The sequence below is a fragment of the Jaculus jaculus genome, chromosome 17 (genome assembly GCF_020740685.1).
Source record: "Jaculus jaculus isolate mJacJac1 chromosome 17, mJacJac1.mat.Y.cur, whole genome shotgun sequence".
In the NCBI taxonomy this organism is placed as follows: Eukaryota; Metazoa; Chordata; class Mammalia; order Rodentia; family Dipodidae; genus Jaculus; species Jaculus jaculus.
The window spans coordinates 17,658,843-17,683,085 of record NC_059118.1 but is presented as its reverse complement, the minus strand read 5'-3'; the positions used below and the strand labels follow the sequence as shown (position 1 = coordinate 17,683,085).

The 24,243-nt window shown below is 44.6% G+C and overlaps 1 protein-coding gene across 3 annotated transcripts in view; it reads left to right on the top strand.

Annotated features, from left to right (window-relative positions):
• Usp4 (ubiquitin specific peptidase 4) overlaps positions 1 to 24,243 on the top strand; it is a 55,865-nt gene that overhangs the window by 11,760 nt on the left and 19,862 nt on the right. For 2 of the 3 annotated variants that reach the window (XM_045136607.1, XM_045136606.1), the window contains exons 4-13: positions 3,609 to 3,735; positions 6,625 to 6,770; positions 6,897 to 6,958; positions 10,506 to 10,646; positions 11,424 to 11,541; positions 14,285 to 14,458; positions 17,096 to 17,254; positions 18,376 to 18,600; positions 22,237 to 22,320; positions 22,841 to 22,935. In XM_045136607.1, the coding sequence (XP_044992542.1) occupies positions 3,609 to 3,735; positions 6,625 to 6,770; positions 6,897 to 6,958; positions 10,506 to 10,646; positions 11,424 to 11,541; positions 14,285 to 14,458; positions 17,096 to 17,254; positions 18,376 to 18,600; positions 22,237 to 22,320; positions 22,841 to 22,935 (1,331 nt within the window). The remainder of the gene's footprint in view (positions 1 to 3,608; positions 3,736 to 6,624; positions 6,771 to 6,896; positions 6,959 to 10,505; positions 10,647 to 11,423; positions 11,542 to 14,284; positions 14,459 to 17,095; positions 17,255 to 18,375; positions 18,601 to 22,236; positions 22,321 to 22,840; positions 22,936 to 24,243) is intronic. The other variant, XM_045136608.1, reaches the window with a different exon arrangement.

The window sequence follows — 24,243 nt, the reverse complement described above, 5'->3', positions numbered from 1 at the left end:
TATTTGTAGGCAAAGAGATACAGAGAGTGTGTGGGTGCACTATGGTTTTAGCCACTGCAAACAAGCTCCAGATGCATGGGCCACCTTGTATATCTGGCTAAAGCCAGCTTTTACTTGGGTACTAGAGAATCAAACCCAGATCACTAGTGTTTTCAGGCAAGTGCCTTAACTGCTGGCCCATCTCTCCAGCCTCCTGTTTTGTTTCTTTTTTCTGTTTTGGTTTTTTGAGGTTAGGATGTTGTTCTAGCCCATACTGATCTAGAATTCACTGTGCACTCTCAGGGTGGCCTCCAACTCACTGTGGTCCTTTTACCTCTGCCTCTCCAATGCTGGGATTAAAGGAATGTGTCACCATGCCCAGCTCAAATGTGTGTGTGCTGGTGTGTGTGGGTGCTTGTGAAGTAGGGTCTCACTCTAGTCCAGGCTGACCTGGAATTCACTATGTAGTCTCAGGGTGGCCTCGAACTCATAGTGATCCTCCTGCCTATGCCTTCCAAGTGCTGGGTTTAAAGGTGTGTGCCACCACGCCTGGCCTTAAAAACTTTTTTATTGGGTTAGAGAAATGGCTTAGCGGCTAAGCGCTTGCCTGTGACGCCTAGGGACCCCAGTTCGAGGCTTGATTTCCCCAGGACCCATGGTAGCCAGATGCACAAGGGAGTGCATGCATCTGGAATTCGTTTGCAGTGGCTGGAAGCCCTGGCGTGCCCATTCTCCCTCCCTCTCTCTTCCTCAATCTCTTTCTCGCTCTTGTTCTCAAATAAGTTTAAAAAAAAAACAAACCAAAAACTTTTTTATTGATAGTTTCCTTAGTTATAGGCAATAACTCCCCCCCCCACTTTCCCCTTACAAATCCACCCTCTATCATATTTCCTCACAATTATTCTCCATTTAAGTTATTATTTTTTTTTTTTCGAGGTAGGGTTTCACTCTAGTCCAGGCTGACCTGGAATTCACTGTGTAGTTTCAGGGCGGCCTTGAACTCATGGTGATCCTCCTACCTCTGCCTCTCTAGTGCTGGGATTAAAGGCATGCACCACCACGCCCGGCTTCCTTTTAATTTTGATGTCATCATCTTTGCCACCTATTATAAGGGTCTTGTGTAGATAATGTTAGGCACTGCAAGGTCATGGTTAACCAGGCTATTTTGTGTCTGGAAGATTGCATTGTAAGCAGTCTTACTTGCCCTTCCTTTGTCTTTTACATTCTTTCTGCCAACTCTTCCACAATGGACCCTGAGCCTTGGAAGGTTTGATAGAGATGTCTCAATGCTGAACATTCCTCTGTCACTTCTTATCAGCACTATGGTGCCTTTTGAGTCACCCTGGTGGTCACTGCCATTCGAAAAAGAGAAGCTTCTCTAACCAAAAGTGAGAGTAGCAGTAATGTATGGGTATGAGCCTGACATAGTGGTGCATGTCTTAAATCCTAGTACTTGGGAGGCAGGGGTAGGAGGATTGCTACGAGTTTGAGGCCACCCTGAGACTACATAGTAAATTATTCCAGGTCAGCCTGGGCTAGAGTGAGAGACCCTACCTCAAAAAAAAAACACAAAAAACCCAAAACATTACATATATATGACATATATGTGGGTATGAGGGTATAAACGTTAACAAAAGTACTTAGAGGGCATTATGGTGGGCATAATATATGCATTTAGCCAGATAACAGCAGGCATTATTCCTCTAGGGCTCATTATCTTCCTCGCCATAGGCTTTTTAAAAACTATTTTTCGTTTAGTTTTTTGGTTTTCCGAGGTAGGGTTCCACTCTAGCCAGGCTGACCTGGACTTCACTCTGTAGTCTCAGGGTGGCCTTGAACATACAGTGATCCTCCTACCTCTGCCTCCCGAGTGCTGGGATTAAAGGAGTGTGCCACCACGCCTGGCTTCGTTTACTTTTTATTTATTTATTTGAGAGCAGTAGAGAGAAAGAGGCAGATAGGTAGAGAGAGAATGGGCACACCAGGGTCTTCAGCCACTGCAAATGATCTCCAGATGCATGTGCCACCTTGTACATTTAGCTTACATGGGTCCTGGGGAATCGAGCTTTGAACCAGTGTCCTTAGGGTTCACAGGCAAGTGCCTAACCGCTAAGCCATCTCTCCAGTCCTTTTCTTTTTTGTTTGGGTTTTTAAGGTAGTATCTCACTCTAGCCCAGGCTGACCTGGAATTCACAATGTGATCTCAGAGTGGCTCCAAACTCATGGTGATCCTCCTACCTCTGCCTCCCAAGTGCTGGGATTAAAGGCATGCACCACCATGCTCTCCTCTATTTTATTTATTTTTTATGTGTGTACGTATTAAGAGAAGCAGCTAGAGGAAGAGAATGGGCACACATACAAATCTAAACATTTGTAGCTAGGACTCACATATGGGAAAGAACATACAGTGTTTGGCTTTCTGGGCCTGGGTTACCTCACTTAGTATAATCCTTTCCAGATCCATCCATTTTCCTACAAATTTCATAACTTAATTTTTCTTTACAATGGAGTTCTATTCAGCGGTATAAATGAACCACATTTGTATTATCCACTTACCAGTTGAGGGGCATCCAGGCTGGTTCCATTTCCTAGCTATTGTGAATAGAGTGACAATAAACATGGTTGTGCAAATATCTCTAAGGTAGTGAGATGAGTCTTTAGGATATATTCCCAGGTGTGGTATAGCTGGGTCATATGGTAAATCTATTTTTAGCTCTCTCAGGAACCTGCATACTGATACCTACAATGGCTGTACAAGTTTACATTCCAACCAACAGTGTAGAAGAAATTCCTCTTTTCACATCCTCACTAACATTTATTGTCATTTGTTTTCTGGGTGATAGCCATGATAAGAGTCAGATGGAATCTCAAAGTAGTTTTAATTTGCATTTCCCTGATAGTTAAGGTTGTAGAACATGTTATTAGATGTTTGTAGGCCATCTATATTTCTTCTTTTGAGAACTCTATTTAGTTCCACAGTCCTTTTTTTTTTTCTTTTTTTTGTTTTTGAGGTAGGGTCTTCCTTTAGCCCAGGCTGACCTGGAATTCATGATGTAGTCTCAGGGTAGCCTTGAACTCACAGTGATCCTCCTACCTGTGCCTCCCCAAGTGCTGGGACTAAAGGTGTGTGCCACCATGCTAGGACCTCCAGGCACTGCAGTCAAACTCCAGACATGTTGCTTCCTTGTGTGCGTGTGCAGCATTGCATGCTTGCGTCACTCTGTGTCTGGCTACCATGGGACCTGGATAGTTCTTAGGCTTCAAAGGCAAGCACCTTAACTGCTAAGCCATCTTTCCAGCCCTCAACTTTTTTTTTTTTAAGACATGGTTTCTTACTGAACCTGAAACATACCAATTAGGGTAGACTAAGTGACCAGAATGCACCAGGGATCTTCCCTGTACTTCCTCAGGCATGGGATAGTAAGTGCTTCTGTGCCTGGATCTTACATGGACCATGGGGTTTCCATATTCAGATCTCCATGTTTGTGGGTCAGTCACTTTACCAATTGAGCCATCCATCTTCCCAGCCCTGGTTTTAGCCTTTTCCAATTGTTGGGTTATGTTGTTTCCAAGACTGCTCAGATATTCAGTTGCTCCATTGCTGCTTCACACCTGTCTCTTGTTTACAGGTTGTGGAGCATGGCCTGTTTGTCAAACACTGTAAAGTGGAAGTGTATTTGCTGGAATTGAAGCTCTGTGAGAACAGTAACCCCACCAATGTGCTGAGTTGCCATTTCAGCAAGGCAGACACCATTGGTAAGCAGCTGACATATGGTTCCAGGCATCTGGTGAGAGACTGCTGGACATTGTGGATGATGATGGGAAGCTAGGATGTTCTTTTAAGACATGTTATCCAGATCATCTCCTGATGGGATTGCCAGTCCTGACCTAAAAGCCTGTTGCCAGGGAAATCTTGAGTGTCAATTCTGAGGCTCATGCTTGAAGGAAAAAGGGCTTCTTATACTTTTTCTACTCCTAATGACTTTTTTTGTTTTGTTGTGTTTTCCGAGGTAGGGTCTCCCTCTAGCTCAGGTTAACCTGGAATTCACTGTGTCGTCTCAGGGTGGTCTTGAACTCATGGCGATTTTCTACCTCTGCCTCATGAGTGCTTGGATTAAAGGTGTATGCCACCATGCCCAGCTTAAAAAAAAAAAAAAAGAAAGAAAGAAAAGAAATTATATATATAGAGAGAGAGGGAGGGGGAGGGAGGGAGGGAGGAAGGAAGAACTGGTATGCCAAGGCCTCAGCCACTGCAATCAAACTTCAGATGCTTGCACCACCTATTGGGCATATGTGTGACTTTGCTCTTGCCTCACCTTTGTGCATGTGGTTCATGTGGGATCTGCAGAGTCAAACATGTTTGCCTAGGCTTTGTAGGCAAGTGCCTTGACCACTAAGCCATCTCTCCAGCCTTGTATTTTATTTATTTTGTGGTGGGGGGGTCAAGGCAGGATCTCACTTTAGCCCAGGCTGACCTGGAATTCACTCAGTAGTCTCAGGGTGGCCTTGAACTCATGCAATCCTCCTACCTCTGCCTTGCGAGTGCTGGGATTAAAGGTGTGCACTACCACATCCAGCTGTGGTTTTGATTTTTTTGAGGTAGGGTTTTGCTCTTGCTCAGGTTGACCTAGAATTCACTATGTAGTCTCTGGGTACACTTGAGCTCATGGCAATTCTCCTCCTCTGCCTTCCAAGTGCTAGGATTAAAGGCATGTGCCATCATGCCCAGCTGTAATGCCTCTTTCCTCTCTTCTCTCCTCTCCCTCTCCTCTCCTCTTCGTAGGGTCTCACTCTAGCCCAGGCTGACCTGGAATTCACAGTGTAGTTTCATGGTTGCGTCGAACTCACAGTGGCCCTCCTACCTCTGCCTCCAGAGTTCTGGGATTAAAGGCATGCACCACTACGCCCAGCCTGTAATGCCTTTTTAACTCAGAAACTTTTACATGCTATCAGATATATATGTATATAAAATAAGGATAATATTCCTTACCCAATTGCTCATATAATTCATTGGATTGCTTAAAAAACAAAAAACAAAACAAAAAAAAAACAAAAAAACAGGCACTGTGGTACACACCTGGCAAGAAGTTTTTCTTTTGGCTTTCAAGGTAGGGTTTTACTCTAGCTCAGGCTTCCGTGGAATTCAAACTCACTGTGATCCTCCTATCTCTGCCTCCCAAGTGCTGGTTTAAAGGGGGGCACCACCACGCCCAGCCTTTTTATTTTTTTAAGCCCCAAATAGGGTTGGAGAGATAGCCTAGTTGCTAAAATGCTACCTGGCAAAGCCAAAGGACCCAGGTTTGATTCCCTAGTACCTACATAAAGCCAGGTGCACCAGGTATCACAAATAATTAAACAAAAAATATTTTCTTTATATTTTATTTTTATTTAATTGAGAGTGTGTCAGACAGTAATAGGCAAACAAGAGAGAGGGTGAACGGGCATGCTAGGGCTTCCAGCCACTGCAAATGAACTCCACATGCATGCGCCACCTTATGCATCTGGTGTATGTGGGTATTGGGGAATTGAACCTGAGTCCTTTGGCTTCACAGGCAAGTGCCTTAATTGCTAAATGATCTCTGCAGCCCCCCCAATTTTTTTTTAAGCCCAAAATATACACCACCACCATAGCAAGCTGGACTTGGTGTCAGTGCCTGTAATCCTGGCAGCAGTCTGTGGGTAGAGGCAAGCAGGATGATCAGGAGTTAAGTTCATCCTTGATGACATAGTGAATTTGAGGCCAGCCTGGCCTACATGAACTCCAGTCTCAAAAATTTAAAAGGTGCTGGTCATGGTGGTACACACCTTTTGATTCTAGCACTTGGGAGGCAGAGGTAGGAGGATTGCTATTAATTTGAGGCCACCCTGAGACTACATAGTGAATCTCAGGTCAGCCTGGGATAAAGTGAGACCCTGACTTGAAAAACTTAAAAGAAAAATTCAAAAGGCTAGATAGATGGATTAGCAGTTCAGGCACTTGCCTGTGAAACCTAAGGACCCAGGTTTGATTCTCTAGGAACCATATAAGCCAGATGCACAAGGTGGCACATGCTTTTAGTGTTTGCATTGGCTAGAGGCCCTGGCATTCTCATTCTTCCTCCCCCTCCCTCCCTCCCTCCCTCCGTCCCTCCCTCTCTGGACTTCTTTCTGTACCTCTCTCAAATTTAAAAATATTCAAAAGTAAATGGAGAGTCAGGGCTAGGGAGATGGCTTAGTGGTTAAGAGATCTTGCTGTTTATAAGAGAGGGCTCAAGATTCTTGAGTTTGATTCCATAGCATTCATGTAAATAGCTGGTTGTGACCATACATGCCTATAACCCCCGACCTTTAGGAAGCAGGGAGAGAATTCTTGGGGCTCAACTCTAGATTCAGAGCGAGGAGACTATCCCAAAGAAATACATGGGTTAGTGATAAAGAAGACATCCTAAATTCTCTGGTTTCCATTTGTGTGTGCCTGGGGCACTTTCATCTGTACACACATATGTACACATGCACATCACATACATGACTCATGCACAAGTCAGAACTTTGATTCTGGACCTCTTGTGAACGTCTGAAAAGGGTAGGTGAACATTGCTTTGTCTTAGCTGTCTTTAACCTTGCATCTGAAGCAGACTCTGAGTGATATTTTTTTGCCTGTTTCAGCAACCATCGAGAAGGAGATGCGGAAGCTGTTCAACATCCCTGCAGAGCGTGAAACACGGCTCTGGAACAAATACATGAGCAACACCTATGAGCAGTTGAGCAAGCTAGACAACACGATCCAGGATGCTGGGCTCTACCAGGGTCAGGTAGGAGGGCCTAGTCCATGCCCAGACAAATAGCATTGCCCAGGTTGTATGTCAGCCTACCTCCTGGCACTAAGTAAGAGATAGGGTGGGTTGCACTTTCCTCATTTGATTTCCCCTTTCACTCAGGTGCTAGTAATTGAGCCCAAAAATGAAGATGGTACATGGCCCAGGCAGACCCTTCAGTCAAAGTAAGTAAACCTTTTCTCCCATGAGGCTGGGCTCATGGATAGAGCAGTGAAACTTTCCTTACATAGTTACTTGTAGTTAAATAAATTGTTCTGAATTAGGTGGAAATACTAGTTTCTCAGCCAGAGTGGAAAGTCATGGGTGAAGCCTGTCCCCTCCTTTGGTGAGCAGTCATGTAAGAGACACCTGTTAGAGTGTCTCAGGAAGGTTATGAGCCTCCATTTGAGAAGGAGGAAGAGAGAGCCTTAGGATGCATCATTGCTGCTTTGTCAAGAAATGACTTTATTTTTGCCAGTCTCCTTTACTTTTTGCCTATAGTTGAAAGGTTTTGGGGAAAAAAGAGGGTCACTTAGGCATGAGGTCTTCTTGCATGACTTGAAGGTAATAGATCAATCCCATCCCCTCCACCCAGGCCTGTTATGCATTGTTTTTCTTGGAGAATGCAAGGGGAATTGTTCAGTTACTAAACTTGGACTCTAGGCAGTTACCTCAGGAGATAATCATGTGATGTGTGAAATTGTGTATGTCCTTAGAAAGGGGCAGGAAGTGATTTTTTTTCTTATGCTGTAAAATGGGAAATTGTGTGTCTGCTTCAGTATGAGGACAGTCAGGTCTTGATGGGCTCATAACCTACTGGAAAACTGAATTCTGTGAGCCATCTATGCAAACATAAAACATTTGGCACATATTCAAGGGTTTATCAGACCCCTTGAATCTCAGCCATAAACTCCAGTTGTAATCCTGGTTGCTTATTCATAACAAGATGATGAAGTAGAGCAAAGTGTGGTAGCATATACTTGTAATCCCAGGAAGGTGACGAGTTCAAAGCCATCCTCTGCTACTTACCAAATTTGAGGCCAGCCTGAGTTACAGGAGGCTGGAGAGTCAGAGTGGGAGAGAGCCAGAAGCAGAGTCAAGGTGATGAAAGGTGAGAAAACCTCCACTGGTTATGTGTTGGGGATATAAGCAACCTCTAGAAGTGCCTCCCCCAGAGAATACAGCCTGACCACAACCTTGATTTTTTTTTTTTTTTTTGGTTTTCTAAATAGTTATTTGGGAATAGAGAAGAGAAAGTATGCATGTATCCTATTGTACTGCAAGTGAGTTCCAGATGCACGTGCCATTTTGTACATCTGGCTTCATGTGGATACTGGGGAACTGAATCTAGGCTGGCAGGCTTTGCAAGCAATATCCTTTAATCACTGAGCTATCTCCCCAGCCCTGTTTTTCTCTTTCTTCCCTCCCCTCTCCTCTCTTCTAACTCTCTGCCTGTTTTGCTCTCTGAAATAAAAAATAAAATAATAAATAAATAAATGACAAAAAAATGAAAAATATTGAAGTACAAGGTTATTGCTAACTAGTTTGTTTATGGAGCTTTGCTGGGCAGCTCAGGGTGGGCTGGATAGTCCCATAATCCCATCTTCCTTTGGTCTCCCAAGTGCTAGTATTACAGGTGTGCACATTCAGAGAAGCTTAGAGTTCATGTATGAAACTAAGATACCCTGTGTTAGATTGTGGGGGCAGGATAGAGGCACCAAGATAAACCATTTCTTCTGTTAATTACTTTTTTTTTTTTTTTTTTGAGGTAAGGTCTCACTCTAGCTCAGGGTGGCCTGGAACTCACAATGATCCACCTACCTCTGCTTCTCAAGTGTGGGCATTAAAGGTGTGTGCCTCCATGCCCTGTTTGTTTAAATCTTTATTATAATGGGTAAGAGAGGATGAGAAAGAGGGAGATAGAGAAGGCTAGAATAATGAGGCCGGATAGAAAACCTTTAAAGGTGTTTGGTGTGGTGGCACATGCCTTTAATTGTCATGCTTGAGAGGCTGACGTAGGAAGATGACCTTGAGTTCAAGGCCACCCTGCCACTATAGAGTGGAATCCAGGGGTCAGCCTAGCTAGAACAAGACCCTACCTTGGGGCAGAGGGGAAGTTGCTTGCTTGCAGAGCCTCACAGCCTGGGTTTGATTCCCCATTATTCACATAAAGCCAGATGTACAAAGTGGCTTATGTGTCTGGAGTTTGTTTACAGTGGCAGGAGGCCCTGGTGAGCTCATTTTCTTCTCATTCTTTGTCTCTCTGCTTGCAAATAAATATTTTTAAAATAGAGAGAGGGCTGCCAAGATGACTTACAAGTTAAAGTGCTTGCTGGCAAAATCAAAGGACCCAGGTAGGATTCCCTAGTACCCACATACAGCCAGATGTACAAGGTAGAGCATGAATCTGGAGATGTTTGCAGTGGCTAAATGCCCTGGCTTGTCCATTCTCTTTTTTTCCTCTCTTTGCCTCTGCTTCTTTATCCCTCTCTCAAATAAATAAATAAATATTTAAAAAATGGCGGTGAGCCAGGTGTGGTGGCACACACCTTTAATCCCAGCACTTGGGAGGCAGAGGTAGGTAGATCACTGGGAGTTCCAGGCCACCCTGAGAGTACATAGTGAATTCCAGGCCAGCCTGAACTAAAGTGAAACTCTACCTCCTAACAACAACAATAAAAATAGGGGCTGGGGAGATGGCTTAGTGGTTAAGGTGCTTACCTGTAAAGCCACAGGACCTAGGTTCAATTCCCCACATAAGTCAGATGCACAAGGTGATGCATGCATCTGGAGTTTGTTTGCAGCAGCTGGAGGCCCTGGCACACCCATTCTATCTCTGTCAACCCCCCCCAAATAAATAAAAGTAAAAATATTTAAATATTAAAAATATAGCCCAGCTGAGTGTGGTGGTGCATAGCTTTAATCCCAACATTCAGAAGGCAGAGGTAAGAGGATGGCCATGAGTTCATGGCCACCCTGAGACTCCATAGTGAATTCCAGGTCAGCCTGGGCTAGAGTGAGACCCTACCTCGAAAATCAAAACAACAACAAAAGAAAGAAAAACATCAACAAAAATAATAAAGTGAAAGAGAAGTGTTGTGTTTGTATAAGGAAGGGGAGGGGGAGATGCTTGCACCTGGGAGCAGAAAGGCCAAAAAAAGCAAGAGGGGCAGAGGGAGCATTTTATGAGGTAAAGAAGGAAACTGCCCTGGGAGGGAGGGGCCTTGTGTTGGATGGTGTGCTGAGTTAGATATTGGGGAAAGGAGGTGATGGCATTTCCTCTTCTCAGCCCAGAGGTACCACCTCAGTTGCCCTAACAGGAGGTTGGTCCAGAATCCAGACGTAGTCTAGGCATGATGGCCAAGTGGGAGAAAGGTGTGGGTCATGAGTTCTTGGACTCTTAGGTCCTGAATATTGCCCTTGTGGTTTATTGCACCAAGGTTCCGTAGCGATCATGTGGACTAATGAGACAGAAAGACCAATTTTGAGACTCAAAGAAAATTTATTTCGCAGTTTGAAAAGATTTTTGCAGTTTAAGTAACTGAGTACAGCGAATTCTTCCTTCCTTTTCTCTTCTGTGATTATCAGGCTAGCCTCAAACTTTGCCTCACAGTGCCTCTGTCTTCTTAGTACTGAGATTGCAGACATGAGCTTGAGAAAAGATTTAAGGCATTACATGGAGCCTGCACTTTGCAAAAAGTCAGTAGCATTGTTTCTGCTTCTCTTTCTCAGATCAAGCACTGCGCCTAGCAGAAATTTTACTACCTCTCCAAAATCATCAGCAAGTCCCTATTCCTCAGTGTCTGCCTCTCCTATTGCAAATGGTGATAGCACTAACACCTCTGGGATGCACAGTTCCGGTGTCAGCAGGGGGTAAGAGCAGGCCCTTTGAGTTGGCTTTCCTTCCCTGAGTCCTTCTCAGCATTGCCTGGATGCTCATCCCGGTGGAAACACGCTGCATGTGGCTTCTCACTCATTTTCCTACCCACAGTAAAGTAAGCTTCCTCCTTGTTCTGTCTTACCTTGCTTATCTCCTGCTAGCTAATGTTTTATGTGCAGCCTAATTCATTGATGGTTTTGGAGGAGGGGAGAGGGTGTTTGACAGTATTTGTGCAGGGGTGGGCTGACCATATAGCAGCTATAAGGTAACAGTTTTCAACTGTGGGAGAGCCCTGTCTTTTCCCCCTCTGGTGGCTATGTTCTTTCTTCAAGTATTTTAAGGTTATATGCCACAAAATATAGGCAGGGCAGAAGAAAGTGAGGAGGGAAAGTGTAGTATGAACCTCAAACCCAGGGAAATCTGGGTGTGGCCTGGTGGGTGGCAGATTTAAGCTCTTGATCTTGGTACCCAGAATGTTCTTCCCCAAAATCTCTGGCAGTCACTCTTAAAGAAGAATATAAGATTAGCATTTGCAAGACCTAAAAGAGGAAAATTCAAGTAGCATTTCTCCCTTTGAGGCTGTGCTTACCACCTGCTGCTGACCAGTCAGGTTGAGGGAGGGGCAGGTGTGGAGGGCCAGAGCAGGGGAAGAATTCACGTGATGCGGGTATGGCCAGACTCATGTTAAAGGTCCCAGCAGAGCGTCTAGAGGCATCCTGTGGACGTGTGTAGCACTTGCTTTCATTGCTGATGTGGGTTGTGTTTTTCAGTGCATCTGGCTTCTCTGCTTCGTATAATTGTCAGGATCCTCCATCGTCGCATATACAGCCTGGCCTCTGTGGACTCGGAAACCTGGGAAACACCTGCTTCATGAACTCTGCTTTGCAGGTAGACAGCACTTTTGCCAACTGCTGAAGTTGGTTGGGAGTTAACTGCTAAGTGGATCTTCTCCTAGGTCTGCCGCCTTTATGTGCTTCAGAGCTCCTACCAGGATACTTCCCACTGCTATGTGGCTTATCAGTGTTTAGTCTCCAGCATATCTTTGTATGCTTAGCTTTACTTTTTTCAAAATATGTATTGGGCTGGGAAGATGGCTTAATAGTTAAGACACTTGCCTACAAAGCCAAAGGACCCATGTGCGATTCTCCAGGACCCACCTAAACCAGTTGCAAAGGGTGGTGCATGTATCTGGCCTCAAACTGGCAGGCAATTTTAAAACTTGCAGACAGTCCTCTTTAAGTGTTGGGATTATAGGCATGAGTAACCGTTACCTGGTTCTGGCTAGAATTTTTCCTAGTTTTGTTACATAGATAACATTGATTGGTTGTCCAGGTGAACTGATGACCATGTTACCCAGAGCACTAGCTTGAGTCATTTTGTTGGTTTTTCCAGAGTGATTAGCTTTTGTCCTATTACTATATATATGTATGAGCTCTCCACACTACAAAATCATATTGCTTGATAGATACTCTTTTTAAAAAAAAAAAAAAAAATTTAAGAGAGAAAGAGGCAGAGAATGGGCATGCCAGGGCCTTTAGCCACTGCAAACGCACTCCAGAGGCATGTGCCATCTTGTGCATCTGGCTTTATATATGGGTACTGGGGAATCGAACCTGGGTCCTTAGGCATCACAGGCCAGTGCCTTAACTGCTAAGCCATCTCTTGAGGCTTTTTTTAATAACTTTTTTTTTTTTAATGAGAGAAAGAATTGACACGACAGGGCCTGTAGCCACTGCAATCAAACTCCAAAAACATGTGCATGTGCAACCTTGCACACCTGTCTTACCTTGTGCATCTGGCTTACATGGGACCTGGAAAGTTGAGCATGTGTCCTTAGGCTTCTCAGGCAACTGCCTTGACACTAAACCATCTCTCCAGCCTGAGATTTTTTTTTTTTTTCGTACTGTTTTTCTTTCTTTTTGGCGTGTGTGTGTGTGTGTGTCTGTCTCTCCCTCCGTGTGTCTGTCTGTCTGTCTCTCTCTCTCTCTCTCTCTCTCTCTCTCTCTCAAGGCCTGTGCATGTTACAGTGTGCATGTGGAGGTCAGAGAATAGTGTTAGCTGCCTGTCCTCAACTTCTACCTTGTTTAAGGCAGAGTCTCTCTTTTTTTTTTTTTTTTAGCCCCCAAGCCTATTATTTTACTTTTTTCTCAATTTCTATTAACATTTTCCATGATTATAAAAAGTATTCCATGGTAATACCCTCCCCCCCACACCTTCCCCCTTGAAATTCCATTCTCCATCATATCCCCTCCCCATCTCAGTCAGTCTCTTATTTTGATGTCATGGTCTTTTCCTCCTCTTATGATGGTCTTGTGTAGGTAGTGTCAGGCACTGTGAGGTCATGGATATCCAGGCCATTTTGTGTCTGGAGGGAGCACCTTGTAAGGAGTCCTACTCTTCTTTGGCTCTTACATTCTTTGCGCCACCTCTGACCCTGAGTCTTGGAAGGTGTGATCAAGATGTTACTCAGTAGTCCAGTCACTTCTTTCCAGCACTATGATACCTTATGAGTCGTCCCAAAGTCACTGTCATCTGAAAAGAGAAGATTCTCTACCCAAAGTGAGAGGAATGTTAATATAAGGGTATAAATATTAAGAGAAGTGCTTACTGGGCAGTTTGATAAACATACACATTTTTCCAGACATCAGCAGATGTTACACCCCTAGGGCTCATGACTACCCCTGTTTTAAGTTTTCAGTATCAGGGATGTGTTTCCCCCCATGGAGTGGGCCTCCAGTCCAATTGGAGGGCAGTTTGTTTCCACCATGACAGACATGCCACTATTGCACCCGTTGGCTCATTTGGCCTGGCTGGCCAATTATAAGGCTTGCAGTGTCCACTGTTGAGTATCTTCACTGGTGGTATCTCTGTTTCCCATTGAACTACACGTAGAATGGCTTCTTCCAGCTTTTTGTCAGCTGGTCTACATGGAGGAGGTTATCAACTCAGTTCCAGCAGGATTTCTCAGTGGCCTTGCAACCCAAGTATGTGGAGTCTTGAGCAATAGGGTCTTACCACCTATTCCTGGTGGGAAACCAAGGAAGGCAAAGTCTCTTGTTTACCATTGCATTTGCCAGGCTAGTTAGGTGGTAGTTTTTGGGGAGTTCACCTGTCTCCACCTCCCTTCGAATGTTGACCTTCAGATGTCCTCTGGAACATGGTTTATCTTAGCTGGGTATAGTGGCTCATGCCTGTAATCTTAGCACATGAGAGTCTAAGGCAGGAGGATTGCCTAGAGTTTGAGGTCAGCTTGGGCTGCATACTGAGTTACAGATTAGCTTTGGCTAAGAGTTAAGAACATGTCTCAAACAAAAAAAAAAAAAATTGATTTTTGGGTTGGAGAGATGGCTTAGTGGTTAAGGTGCTTGCTTGCAAAGCCTAAGGACCCATGTTCAACTCTACAGATCCCATGTTAGCCATATGCACAAAGGTGAGGCAAGCTCAAGGTCACACATGCCCACTAGGTTGCACAAGTGTCTGGAGTTTGATTTCAGTGGCTGAGGCCCTGGTGTGCCAATTCTCTCTTTTAAGAAAGAATAATAAAAACAAAAAAAAAAAAGAATTTGGTTTTCTTTTTCTTTTTTATTGTGCTGATTAGAGGGTTATAAGTTTTGACTGTGTTCTGTTTCAGTGCCTGAGCAACACTGCACCATTGACCGAGTACTTTCTCAAGGATGAATATGAGGCTGAAATCAACAGAGACAACCCTCTGGGAATGAAAGGGGAGATTGCAGAGGCCTATGCAGAACTGATTAAGCAGATGTGGTCTGGAAGGGACTCTCATGTGGCACCTCGCATGTTCAAAGTAGGTTAAGATGTTTCCTTTTTTCCTCTTGGAGAATGGTTTGGTGTAGTATTATGTTAAGGCATTCTTTTGCTTTCATTTTGGGATTAAGATAGGATCTGGGCTTCAGAGTATAACATCAACTGACCCTTTTCTACCACTGAGTGCTGTGTTCTGTGGTGGTGATATATGTATGTATGTATGTATTTGGAGGGGAGGAAAGAGAAAGAAAGAGAAAATAGGTACACCAGTCCCTCTAGCCACTGCAGACGAATTCCAGACACATATGCCACCTTGTGCATTGGGCATATGTGGGTACTGGGGAATTGAACCTGGGTCCTTGGGCTTTTCCATCAAGTACCTTTAACTGCGAAGCCATCTCTCCAGCCCATATGGTGAGTGTCCTAATCCAGACCATAAACATTTAGTTTTTAACTTCCATGATGATCTAAAGGTTACATCCAGGTTCTCTAAGCCTAATTCTACATCACTATGTAGTAGTCTGAGCTAGGACCTCTTAAGTTACAGGTAGGTTCACATTCTCAGAAGGTGATGTGAAGGATAGTTCTCATTTAGGTCCCTTAGCCAGGAGATTTGAGTAGGAGATTGTTGAACTTCAGTAGGCCTTGGAGCAACTTAGAGTTTTTGTTTGTTTGGTTTTTGGTTTTTCAAGGCAGGGTCTCACTCTCATCCAGGCTGGTCTGGAATTCACTATGTAGTCTCAGGGTGGCCTTGAGCTCACAGCAATCCTCCTACCCTCTGCCTCTCGAGTGCTGGGATTAAAGGCCTGCGCCACCAGCCATGCCCGGCTTAACTTGGACTTTTTAATTGCACTAAATGTTTTTCCTGCTGAGTAGATATACATACTGAAATCTGAGAAATCCTCTTTTCCTCTCATTGTTGGGGTTCAGAGAACCTTCTAGAAGCACATAGTAAGTAAACATAGAAGCTGTGGCTGGGCTTGGTGGCATATAACTTATTCTCAGCACTTGGGGGTTGGGGGTTGGGGGTTGAGGTAGGAGGAGCACTGTTAATTCAAGGCCAGCCTGGGGCTCAAACTTCAGTTTCAGGTCAGCCTGGGCTAGTGTGAGACCCTGTCTTGAAACATACAAAAAGATTTTTTTTTTCATCCCCTTTGTCACATTATATCCCTTGTAAATGTAAGGTAATTACTGTTGATATGCTAAGTCATAAACTAGAACTCGGTGCCAGCACACTGGGCTCAAGCCCATATCCACAAATAATTGGCAGAAGGTATGTGTTGGTGTTAGGGGTAGATAACACTTCTCACTGACGGACATGCTTTATATGTGTACTGTCTGATAGCTACCAGCTCAAGTGCCATGCCTGAGATGTTTAATATGACCAAGAATCCGAATTTTTGTTTTGTTTTGTTTTTCGAGGTAGGTAGCTTAGGCTGACCTGGAATTCACTCTAGTCTCAGGGTGGCCTCGAACTCATGGTGATACTCCTACCTTGTCCATCTGGCTTACGTTGGTCCTGGGGAATCACATTTGGCTTTGTAGGCAAGTGCCTTAACTGCATTGTATTTAACTTTTTCTTGGTGCTGGAGATTAAACCCATTGCCTTGTGCATGCTGGGCAAGCACTCTACCACTAAGCTTCATGTCCCAGCTCCTGTCAGTTTTAATTAATTTAAATATAAACAACCTTACATGGTAAGTGGTTAGATGAGACAGGTGTAGAGCAGTGTTTCTCCAGTTTTAGTAGCACGCAACACAGTCTTTGAGAAGGTTTATTACAGAGACTACAGAGCCCATTCCTGGAGTTTCTGATTGAGCCTGGGTGGAGCATTTCTACTCAGCTCCCAGGGGACACTGCAGCTGCTGGTTGGAGTTTATACTCCAGGGATGGCTGGAGAAAACAGTACTGTATAGTCGGTTATCTAGGGATAGGAGAGCTCTTTAGTGCAGGGCACAAATCTTATTTCTATATTATGGGATTTTAATTCTGAGCCAGAGAAAGATGTTGGAGAGTCATACATGTATCATCTCAGTGTCACCTTTCCCTCTGCTAGGATAGTAGTATAGATTGCAAGGCTATGGTTGTATGGCTCTCTGATCTGAGCCTTTACTACAGTGGGCCCACTGCCCTCTGCATGTCTATTCAGGAGCAATTGGGGCTACTTGCCCAGGTGCTCTTCTTCCTCATGTCTCAACTGACTGCAAAGCTATTGTTGATGAGCACTGCTCTTTGACTTTACTGGTTCTTTTTTTTTTTCTTTTAAAAATATTTTATATTTAAGCCGGGCGTGGTGGCGCACGCCTTTAATCCCAGCACTCGGGAGGCAGAGGTAGGAGGATCGCTGTGAGTTCGAGGCCACCCTGAGACTACATAGTGAATTCCAGGTAAGCCTGAGCTAGAGTGAGACCCTACCTCAAAAGAAAATAATAATTTATATTTATTTGACAGAGAAGGAAGGAGGGAGGGGGAGAGAGAGAGAGAGAAATTAGGCATGCCAGGGCCTGCAGCCACTGCAAACAAACTCCAGACACATGTGCCCCCTTGTGTAGCTGGCTAACGTGGGTCCTGGGGAATTGAACCTGGTTCCTTTGGCTTTGCAGGCAAACACCTTAACTATAAACCATCCCTTACTGGTTCTTTATTATGGCTTCTGATGTAGTTGCTTTTGTTGTAGACCCAAGTGGGACGTTTTGCCCCTCAGTTTTCTGGCTATCAGCAACAAGACTCTCAGGAGCTGTTAGCCTTCATTCTAGATGGATTGCATGAAGACCTGAACCGGGTAAAGAAGAAACCCTACTTGGAGCCAAAGGATGCCAGTGGGCGGCCGCATGAGGTATGCCATTGAAACTGTCTACATAACACCTTCCAGAGAGGCTGCCTTCTGGCAGCATGGGGACAGCCTTCTGGTTGGTGGGTAATTAGTTCCAGGGTGCTGGTTGCCTTATGAAAGGAATGTGGACTCTGGTAGAGAAGTCAGAGAGGATCTAACTATGGCTACTGCCTTTTTTCTCTTTTTCAGTGTTCTAGTTCAAACTTGGAACCCATTTAGACTTGTCCGAAAATCAGCTAGGCAGGCAGTCTACTGTGGAACTATATCCCAGTCCATCTGTCATGGGTATACAGGCCATTTTGTGTCTGGAAGAGCAGACTGTAAGAAGTCCTACCCTTCCTTTGGCTCATGCATTCTTTCAGCTCCCTCTACTGCAGTGGACCCTGAGCCTTGGAAGGTGTGATAGAGATGTTTCAGTTGCTGAGCATGCCTTTGTCACTTCTCAGTATTATGGTGCCTTTTTTTTTGGGGGGGGGGTTGTCTCACTCTAGCCCAGGCTGACCTTGAATTCACTATGTAGTATCAGGTGGCCTTGAACTAATGGAGGTCCTCCTATCTCTGCCTCCCGAGTGCTGGGAGTAAAGGCGTGAGCCACTGTGTCCTTTATTATGGTACCTTTCAAGTCATCCCAGAGATCACTGCTATCTGAAAAGAGAAGATTCTCTAACCAGAAGTGAGAGTATTGTTAATATATGGGTATGAGCATTAAGTGAAGTGCTTAGCAGGCAGTTTGGTGAACATAATATATGCATTTAGCTAGACACCAGCAGGTGTTACACCGTTAGGGCTCATGATCTTCCCCATCATAGGTTTTCAGTATCAGGTATGTATGCCCTCACGTGGAGCAGGCCTCCAGTCCAATTAGAGTGGTTGGTTTCCCCATAATAGTCATGCGCCCATTGGCTTATTTGGCCTGGCTGGCCAAATTTAAGACCTGTAATGTCCACTGTGGAGTATTGTTAAGCATGATTGTGAGGGTAGAGCTGGCCTGTGGTATGAGTAGAGTGGCTGCTTCTAGCTTACCTCTCACTCCATCTCAGCATTTGCTGTGAGTCATACTAGGTACAGACATGAAGCACTGAGATTCTGAGACTGTCCTCCTTACCCTGCCTTCTTTCCTCCAGGTGGTGGCAAAGGAAGCCTGGGAGAATCACAGGTTGAGGAATGATTCTGTGATTGTGGACACTTTCCATGGCCTCTTCAGATCTACTTTGGTTTGTCCAGAATGTACCAAAGTTTCTGTGACTTTTGACCCATTTTGCTATCTAACTCTCCCACTGCCCTTGAAGAAGGATCGAATCATGGAGGTCTTCCTGGTTCCTGCTGATCCTCAGTGCAGACCTACCCAGGTATCAGAATATTTACCTTCATGGCATTCCTTGTGGACTAGAGGCCCTGCTGGGATTGCTTTCATCTGCTACTTTGCAAACTCTGTTGACTGCCAGTGGATCCCCTTAGTCTTAGTCTGTGTGTCCTTGTCCTCTAGTGACCTGCTGTGAGGGTCCTTGGTGTCACTTCTCTATGCTACATTCATGCCACTGTAGCAAACCTTTTTCTTTCTTCTTATTTTTCCTAAATGAACTCCAGATACAGCATGCCATCTTGTGCATCTGGCTTAGGTGGGTCCTGGGGAATTGAACCTAGGTCCTTTGGCTTTTGTAGGCAAGCACCTTAACCAGCAATCCATCTCTATAGCACATGTTTGTTTTTTTTTTTTTTTTTTCCAATCTTTTTTTCTTGATGAATGGTTCCTGAAATGAATATTATTTTCTTTTTTATTGCCTTTAGCTTTTGTAGACAGGGTCTCATATAGCCCAGGTTAGCCTCAAATTTGCCAGGTAACCAAGTATGACTTTGAATTTATCATTCACTTGTTTCCAACTTGTAAATTTGGGAATTACAAGTGTAAGGCGCCATGCCTGGATTGGGTTTGTTGAGAACAAGCCAAATGCAAAACATGACTAGTAGATCTGTGTCCATTTTGGCTGATGGCTCACAGAATGATTGATTGACTAGTTTTCTGGCATTGCCTTTTGTTTGTTTGTTTGTTTTGTTCTTTTTTTTTTTTTTTTAGTTTTTCAAGGTAGGGTCTCACTTTAGTTGAGGCTGACCTGGAATTCACTCTGTAGTCTCAGGGTGTCCTCAAACTCATGGCGCTCCTACCTCTGCCTCTGCTGGGATTAAAGGCATGCACCACTAGACCCAGCTGTTGTTGTTGATTTAATCTCTAAAGAAAGGTAAGGAGATACATGTGATGGTTTACACATGTATTCCTAGCACTTGTGAGCCTAAGTTTCTTTTTGTTTTTTCGAGGTAGGGTTTGCTCTAGCCCAGGCTGGCTTGGAATGTACTATGTAGTTTCAGGATGGCCTCAAACTCACAGTGGTCCTCCTACCTCTGCTTCCTGAGTGCTGGGATTGGAGGCATGTGTCATTGTGTGACTGGTTAATTTTTTTTCTTTCTTAAAATATTTATCTATTAGAATGAGTGCACCAGATGGACCTCCTGCTACAAGCAAATTAATTCCATATGCAGGCACATATGGCTTTATGTGGATACTGGGGAATAGAACCCGGATGTGCCAGGCATTGGAAGCAAGTGCCTTTAACCACTCAGCCATTTCTCTAGCCCATTTTATTTTTTTCATGAGGTAGGGTCTCACTGTAGCCCAGGCTGACCTGGAATTCACTATGTAGTTTCAGGGTGGCCTTGAACTCACAGCGATCTTCCTACCTCTGCCTCCCAAGTGCTGGGATTAAAGGCATGCACTACCACACCCGGCTTCTCTAGCTCATTTTTAACAATTAAAAAAAAAAACAAAAAAAAAAAACCTGATTGATTTATTTGAGAGACAGACAGGCAGACAGACACAGGAAGAGGCAGATGGAGAGACAATGGGGTGTGCTAGCGCTTCCAGCCATTGCAAACAAACTCCAAACACATGCTCTACCTTGTGCATCTGGCTTATGTGGCTACTGGGGAATTGAACCTAGGTCCTTAGGCTTTGCTAGCAAGCACCTTAACTGCTAAGCCATCTCTCCGGCCCCAATTTTTAAAAATATTTTATTATTTATTTCACAGAGGCAGATAGAGAGTGAGTGAGTACACCAGGGCCTCTAGCTGTTGCAAACAAAATCCAGATGTATTTGCCACCTTATGCACCTGTCTTGCATGAGTCCCGAGGAATAGAACCTGGGTCCTTTGGCTTGTAGGCAAGCTCTTTATTCACTAAGCCAGCCTACCTCCAGCCTCAATTTTAATGATTAAAAAAAAATGTGATTTAAAATTTTTTTAATTTAATTAATTTATTTGAAAGGAGAGAAAGAGTATGAGAATGATAGAATAGGCCTCCAGCCACTGCAAATGAACTCTAGACACACATGCCACCGTGTGCAGCTGGCTTACATGGGTCCTGGGGAATCGAACCTGGTTCATTTGGCTTTGTAGGCAAGCACCTTAACCTCTAAGCCTTCTTTCGAGCCCTTATTTGATTTATTTGAGAGAAGAAGAGGGAGGGAGGGAGGGAGGGAGGGAGGGGGAAAGAGACAATGGGTGTACCAGAGCCTCCATCTGTAGCGGATGAAATCCAGATGAATGTGTCACCTTGTGCATCTGGCTTACATGTTTCCTGGGGAATTGAACCTGAGTCCTTTGGCTTTGTAGGCAAACACCTTAACTGCTAAGCCACCTCTCCAACCCAGTAATTCTCCCCCCCCCCCCCCCCAGTGTCTTGCTCTAGCCCAGGCTGACTGGGAATTCACTATGTAGTCTCAGATTGGCCTTCAACTCACAGTGATCCTGTTGACCTCTTGACTCCTAAGTGCTGGGATTAAAGGTGTGCGCCATCACATCCAACCATTTTTAACAATTTTCATTTTTATTTATTTATTTTTGGGTTTTCAAGGTAGGGTCTCAGTCTAGCCCAGGCTGATCTGGAATTCACTCTATTCTCAGGATGGCCTCAAATTCATGGCGACCCTCCTACTTCTGCCTTCCAAGTGCTGGGATTAAATGCATGTGCCACCATGCTGGGCTAAAATTTTATTTTTTATTTATTTTAGAAAGAGAGGGGAGAAAGAGGTAGAGAGAATGGGGATGTCAGGGCTTTCAGCCCCTGCAAATGAACTCCAGATGCATACGCCACTGGTTTCTTTGACTTCAAAGGCAAAAGCCTTATCTCCAGCCCCCTTTAACAATTTTTCTTTTTTTCGAGGTAGGGTTTCACTTTGTCCCAGGATGACCTGAAATTCACTATGTAGTCTCAAGGTGGCCTTGAACTCAAGATCATCATCTACTACCTTTGCCTCCTAAATGCTGAGATTAAAGACTTGTGCCACCATGCCTGTCCCTTTAACAATTTTTTAAAGGATGTAATGAACTACTCCAAATAGTGAAGTTTGGGCTGGAGAGAGGGTTCAGCAGTTACCGTACTTGGCCTGTGAAGCCTAACAACCGGAGTTTGGTTTTCTAATAGCCACATAATTCCAGAGGTGGCACCTGTGTCTTGAGTTAGTTTGCAATGGCTGGAGGCCCTGGCACACCCATTGTCTTTCAATCTGCCTCTTTGTCTCTCTCAAATAAATAACAAATATATATATAATAAAAGTGAAGCTGCCATGTGTGTTGGCTCACACCTTTAATCCCAGACCTTGGGAGGCAGAAGTAGGAGGATCACCATGAGTTTGAGGACAGTCTGGAACTACAGAGTGAGTTCCAGATCAGTCTGGACTAGAGTGAGACCCTACCTGGGGGCAGGGACAGGGGCGTGGGCGGTGTGGAAGCTTGACTAAACAGTGCTTGGGTGGGAAAGATGGCCCAGCTTCCATGCCAGTGTCTGAACACAGCAGTGGTGCTCCTCCTATTGGCTCTGCTGCTTTGCTGTGGATCTGAGCTGAGCACTGCCTCTGGAGAGGCTGCTCTGCCCTTTCCACGTCATCCCACCCCTTTCGAGCACTCCTGACACACTGACTGTTTCTTCCTTGCAGTACCGTGTGACTGTGCCACTGATGGGAGCAGTGTCTGACCTGTGCGAGGCTCTTTCCAGGCTGTCTGGTGTTGCTGCAGAAAACGTAAGATGGGGGAGTGATCAGTGGTTTTTATCTATTAGGCCATTTTATGGTCCTTTGAAATTTACTTTCAACCTGGTAGCGACGTTTTGGGGCCCAGCACAAAGTGATGACTGGTGTGTGTTTTGGATACCTCGCATAGCTGTGCACGCCGTAGCTAGGCTGTCCCTTCCAGTTTGGAGAAACATGACCTTTGCTCAATTGGGGTCACACCACTTATGGTCAGAGGGCCAGGAATAGGACCCCGTTCCCAGCATTGTGTGCTGTGGGTGTCATGGATATTTCAGCCCTGCACAAAGTCCCAGAGGTTTCTGCATGGTGACCACTTGATGGAAGACAGTGTCAGTGTGGGCAGTGCTGCTGACAGCCATGTTGCTCCCCTTCACTTCTTGGCCCTCAGCTTTGGGGCTGGTCACATGGTGGTTTCTCTGGAGGCAGCATTTTTTTTCCATCTGTTTCTGAGTCTTAGTGAGTAGGTGCTCTCTGAGCCATCCTATAATCTTTCTGTACTGTTGATTCTTAGATGGTGGTCACAAATGTGTATAATCATCGGTTCCACAAAATTTTCCAAATGGATGAAGGTTTAAGTCACATCATGCCTCGGGATGACATTTTTGTGTGAGTACTTAGTTTCTGGTGCAGGATCAGAGGAAACGTAAGGCTTTGCCTTGTTTGTGTTTCCAGAGCAGAGGCTCTGACATGTGTATTTGTCCCAACCCCTGGCTATAACAGATGGGTGTTGAGAGAATCATGGGTAGCTGTCAGTGCTAAGAAGCTTCTAGCCCCACAGAACTACATGGACAGTGTTTTGGTCAGTATGTTCTACCTGCTAAGAGGTAGCCCATTCAGTGGTCCTGCAGATGGTTCTATTGTCATGATCTCTACCTCAGAAATAAACAGCTGTTGGCATTTCATTCTGCAAGCTCAGATTCAGTTTTCTCATCCCTGCGGGGACAGTACAGTGGTCTCCTCACTCCCAAGTGCTGTTTCATGGCCACTGGGCAATTACTTTGAGACATGAATTTTCCTATAGCTGCTAGGGCATGGGAAAGATAGCTTTCATATTCATTAGTTTTTTTTATTTTACTTTGATATTTTTGATTTTGAGGTAGAGTCTTGATCTAGCCCAGGCTGATCTCTAATTCACTATGTAGTCTGAGGTTGGCCTTGAACTCATGGTGATCCTCCTACCACTGCCTCCAGAATGCTGGAATTGAAATCATGTGCCACGATGCCCAGGATATTCATTATTCTTTTTTTGTTGTTGTATTTATGGGATTGAGACAGGGTCTTAAACTTGGTGTATAACCCATGCTGGCCTCAGACATGTGAGCCTCATGCCCAAACCTCCCAAGTGCTGGATTGCAGGGGTATGCTACCAAAACTTCACAACTGCTGCTTCTCTCCTTTTTTTTTTTTTGGAAATAGCTTCTCACTAGACCAGACTGATAATGGAACTCACTGTGTAGCTCCAGGCTGGCTCAAACTCACAGTAATCCTCTTACCTTTGCCTCCTGGGTGCTGGGATCAAAGGTGTACGCCACCATGTCCAGCTTCTTTATATCTCTTTCTGTCTCCAGCCCTTTAACATGGTCTCTCAATTCTAGTAACTGGTGTTTGCATTACCTGGACTAAGAGGAAGTAGTGCATCTCCCTGGGTAGTGCTTTGCAGATTACCATCAACACAAATTTTCAGAGAAATTAAGGAAAAGAAATTTTCTTTTTTCTTCAAGGTAGGATCTCTAGCTCAGGCTGATCTGGAATTCACTATGTCATTTCAGGGTGGCCTCTGCTTCCCAGTGCTGTGACTAAAGGCATGTACCACCACACCTAGCCAACTAGGAAAAGAAATTCTTGTAAAGAAAATTAATCTTGAGGAAAAAATAAAAGATAAAGCCAGCCATGGTGGTTAATGCCACTTTTAAT